General features: G+C 37.3%; 1 protein-coding gene across 1 annotated transcript; it reads left to right on the forward strand.

Moving 5' to 3' along the window:
• Nucleotides 1-291: 291 nt before the first annotated feature.
• On the forward strand, nt 292-4,391 carry LOC131032555 (pentatricopeptide repeat-containing protein At3g02330, mitochondrial). The gene is made up of 2 exons (XM_057963566.2): nt 292-2,622; nt 2,830-4,391. Exons 1-2 carry the CDS (start codon nt 389-391, stop codon nt 2,858-2,860), a joined length of 2,265 nt encoding a protein of 754 aa, XP_057819549.2. The 5' UTR covers nt 292-388; the 3' UTR covers nt 2,861-4,391.
• Nucleotides 4,392-4,614: the final 223 nt, after the last annotated feature.

Genomic DNA, 4,614 nt, shown 5'->3' on the forward strand with positions numbered 1-4,614 from the left:
TTTCATAACTCAATTCTCTATCATAATATACCATTAAATATAATTTAATTGAATGTACACAGACCCTAATCATCTTATTTCAATTTTAACACACATTTACTTATTATCTCAATTAACTTGAATCAATCTATTTATGAGACTGTTTTGATATAAAATTAAAGGTTGTGAGTTTTCTCTAGGAGAGTACTCATAAACGTCCAACTACCACTCCACATACAAACCTTTTTTCTTTTTTTTTATTACCTGGAAATTAAAAAACCCATTATATGAATAACAAAAATTTATATCCAGAAAGTCGTAGAAGTAACACTCCAATCGGATGATCATCATACAGTTTTAATGGGGGGAAACGGGTAACTAAAACATATTCTTTTGCTTCAGTAATACAATGCCATCTACTACTCTTGTTAATCTGAGAAAACTTTGTAAAGAGGGCCAGCTGAAGCAGGCGCTACAGATTCTGCTCCTGAAACAGAATGTGGACTCTTCTACGTATTTTCATCTGGTGCAGACATGCATTGCCAAGAAAGCCCTTTCAGAGGGTAAGCAAATTCACTCTCACATGAAGCAGAGGGTATTTGCATTTGCCTCAAATACATTCTTACAGAATACACTTATCAAATTGTATGATAAATGTGGGAGTTTGATTGATGCTCGCCGAGTTTTCGAGCAAATGAGTGAAACAGATATCTTCTCTTGGAATTCTATATTTACTGCTTACAAAAAGCATGGCTTCCCTCAACAGGCATTGACATTGTTTCGCCAAATGCAAAGGGCGGCTGTTCAACCCGATGAGTTCAGCTTCTCAATTATTCTTTCTGTGTGCGCCAAGATAGCGTCTCTAAAACATGGTTTGCAGATACAAGGAAAACTCATTAGATGTAAATTTCATTTTGACGTTACCTCGCTGAATATTCTGATAGATATGTATGCAAAATGTGGAAGAGTGCAGAAAGCACGCCAATTGTTTGACAAAATGCGTAGTCCAGGCCTGGTTTCATTCACTGTTATGGTTACTGGGTATGCACAAAATGGTTTCCTTGCTGAGGCTTTAAGACTATTTAAAGAAATGCCTCAACGAAACATTGTTTCGTGGACTGCAATCATTGCTGGATGTGTTCAAAATGGACTTGGATTAAAAGCCATGGAGTTTTTTAAGCAAATGCAGATGGCAGGAGTAAAACCAAACAATGTAACATTTGTGAGCATCCTCCCATTGTGTGCCGAAATGGGAGCTTTGGAGCTGGGCAAGGAGATCCATAAAAACATAGTTGAAAGCAGTTATCTCTCAGATGTTGTCGTTGCAACGGCGCTGATAGACGTGTATGCGAAATGTGGAAGCATGCAGAAGGCACGCCGATTGTTTGATAAAATGCATAGAGTCAATGAGGTCTCATGGACTGTCATGATTACAGGATATACGCAAAATGACAATCTGGACGAGGCTTTAAGACTTTTCAAAATAATGCCTGAACGAAACGTGGTGTCATGGACTCCAATAGTTGCTGAATATGCACAGAGAGGGCTAGTTATGAATGCCCTTAAGCTTTTCAAGCAAATGCAATGCGCAGGTTTGAAGCCAGACTCACAAATATTTGCCGCTATACTCCCAGCATGTGCCAAAATGGGAACTTCGGAACAAGGTATGGAGATCCATAAAAATATAATAGAAAGCGGTTTTTCTTCAGATGTTATAGTTGCTACTGCCTTGATAGACATGTATGCAAAATGCCGAAATATACAAAAGGCATACAAGTTATTTGAGAGTATGCCTCAAAGAGATGTGGCCTTATGGACTGCAATCATTGCTGGATGTGCACAAATGGGGTATGTTGAAAAAGCCGTGGAGCTTTTTAATCAAATGCAGTTAGCTGGTATAAAGCCAAACTCAGTAACCTTTACCAGCATCCTCCCATTGTGTATCAAAAAGGGATCTGTGGAAAATGTCTTGGAGCTCCATCTGAAAATAATTGAAAGTGGTTTTATGTCAGCTATTGTAGTTGTGACTGCCCTCATAGATGTGTATGCAAAATGTGGAAACATGCACAAGGCATACCGATTGTTTGACAGAATGCCACAGAGAGATTTGGCCTCATGGACTGTAATAATTGCTGGATATACACAAAATGAACCTTTTGAAAAAGCTTTGACAAATTTTAAGCAAATGCAATTGGCTGAGGTAAGGCCAGATTCGTCAACCCTTGCCAGCATCCTCCCAGCTTGTGCCAAACTAAGAGGATTGAAACAGGGTATGGAAATCCATCGAAAAGCTATTGAAAATAATTTTCTGTCAGATGAGGTTGTGACTGCTCTAATTTACATGTATGCACGATGTGGTAAACTTCGGAGGGGATGCATGCTGTTCAACAAAATGACTCGAAGAAATGTGATCTCATGGAATGCAATGATTCTAGGATATTTACAAAATGGGTTTGTTGATAAAGCCTTGAAGATTTTTAAGCAAATGCAATTGGCAGGTGTGAACCCGAATTCATTAACCTTTGCCTGCATCCTCCCAGCTTGTGGCAAACTTGGAGCTTTGAAACATGGTATGGAGGTCCATCAAAAAATAATCAAGAGTGGCTTTCGTTCAGATGCAATTACAAGTGCGCTCATAGACATGTATGCAAAATTTGGAAGAATACAATAGGAATGTGAATTGTTTGACAATCTGCACCATCCAAATCTATAATGTCATGGAATTCTATGATTCCAGGATATACAATGCATAGCTACAGAAAAGGTTTTCTTAAAACTTTTGGAACTATTAAAGCACTCTACAACTAATCCAGACCATGTAAGCTTATTTTGTGTTCTATTTTCATGCAGCCCTGCAGGTCTGGTTAATGATGTGCTGTGAAAACATGACTCTTATTGCGTTGTGACTGCAATTGATCAATTTGTAAGCACGGTTGATCTTCTTGGCTGTGTTGGTTACCGTGAAGAAACCTTAAATTTTGTCAACAAGAAGCTACTTAAACTTGACGAGCTTTGTGGAACTTTGTTTGGTACATGTGCATCACATAGTAATATAGGATTAGGATAACTTGTGTTGACTACAAGACTCCTTTGTTGAGTTGGATCCTAATAATGGTGTGCCTTGGGTTCTGCCAAAACACATAAGCAGAAGTCAGCAGATGAGGCGACCTTCAAAAGTAAATGAAATTGATGAAAGGAAGAATATATCTGCATGTAGTTGACTTGCAGTCCATAAAATGGTATATTCTTTATGTGGAGGAGACTCGTTACACAAGGTAAAAAAAACTGGAGAAATTGCCATGGGAAATTGAGACAACAGTGTATCCCAGATATAACTTAATGAGACTGACGAGGAGAAAAAGAAGTACTCCTCTATCATCATAGTCTAAAGTCACAAACTATATTTGGGTTGCTCAAACATCCCTGGACAACTATCAGAGTTGTGAAGAACCTTCAAGTATGTGGCTCCACATTGCAACCAAGTTTATCTCCAAGGTTGTTGCAAGAGAAATTGTTATGAAAGATGTGAACTGTTTCCATCATTTTAGACACAGACCATGTTCTTGTGGAGATTATTGGCGAGATTCAGTGAAGCAATCTCTTATAGAAATTATCAGTGATGTACAAAGAAGCATATTCTGAACTAAATGGTTGCATAATAAAAAAGTGCATTGTTGTAGGCTTGCCATGGTGAGAAGGAATCAGTATCAATTTGTACCTTCAGTTTCTAAAGCAATATTGTTTTCCAATACATGTGGAGAGCAAGATCATGCTTTGAATTTTGATGAATGCTATTTTAATGTACAAAGAAGCATATTCTGAAAATGATTGCATAATAACAAAGCGCATGGTTGTAGGCTTGCCATGGTGAGAAGGAATCAGTATCAATTTGTACCTTTAGTTTGTAAAACCGCAAGATCATGCTTTGAATTTTGGTGAATGCTATTTTATAATATACATCTGTGCCTAGGATATACTGATGGGTTAGTTTTTGAAGTCCCAAGGAGGGGAATCACGACATCAAAATGTGTTTCAGGAAGTCTGTACAACTCTAGACAAAAAAATTAGTGGAGGTGCAGGAATGGCATTTGTGGAAGGAAATTAATTCTTGAAGGAAATGGAAAGCCTCTCTGCAACAAGGAACTGTGAAAACAGGAGTTATAGTCAGATCAGGCCAACTGGGGCTTAAAATCAGGAGAGTATCTTTTAATTGTTGTTTACAACTACATTTGGTCATATCATATGGCCTTTTAATTTGTATTAATTTCTTTTATACTTATGTCAAAGTGTATCATTCGGCCCTAAATTATTTGTATCAAATTGTGTATCTAAATCTGTATTTGACAATGTGGATTTTGTGCCAATAGGGTCATGGAATACCAAGAACATTTTGTGTGGATTTAGACCAGCGCTTGATCAGGTTAACTGCTAAAGATTGTTGCTGAATTATGATTATTTTGGCGGCGAGGAGTGAAAAACCATTATAATTAGAAAAAAAGTTGATATTAGTGATGAACACTGCAATTACAGATTATAACATTATGAAATTGGATGCGTAACTCTGAAACCAACACACACTAGTAAAGATTAAATTTCATAAAATAAACCATCAAGTAGAGACACATTTTGTTCTTT

The sequence above is a fragment of the Cryptomeria japonica genome, chromosome 9 (genome assembly GCF_030272615.1).
Source record: "Cryptomeria japonica chromosome 9, Sugi_1.0, whole genome shotgun sequence".
NCBI lineage: Eukaryota > Viridiplantae > Streptophyta > Pinopsida > Cupressales > Cupressaceae > Cryptomeria > Cryptomeria japonica.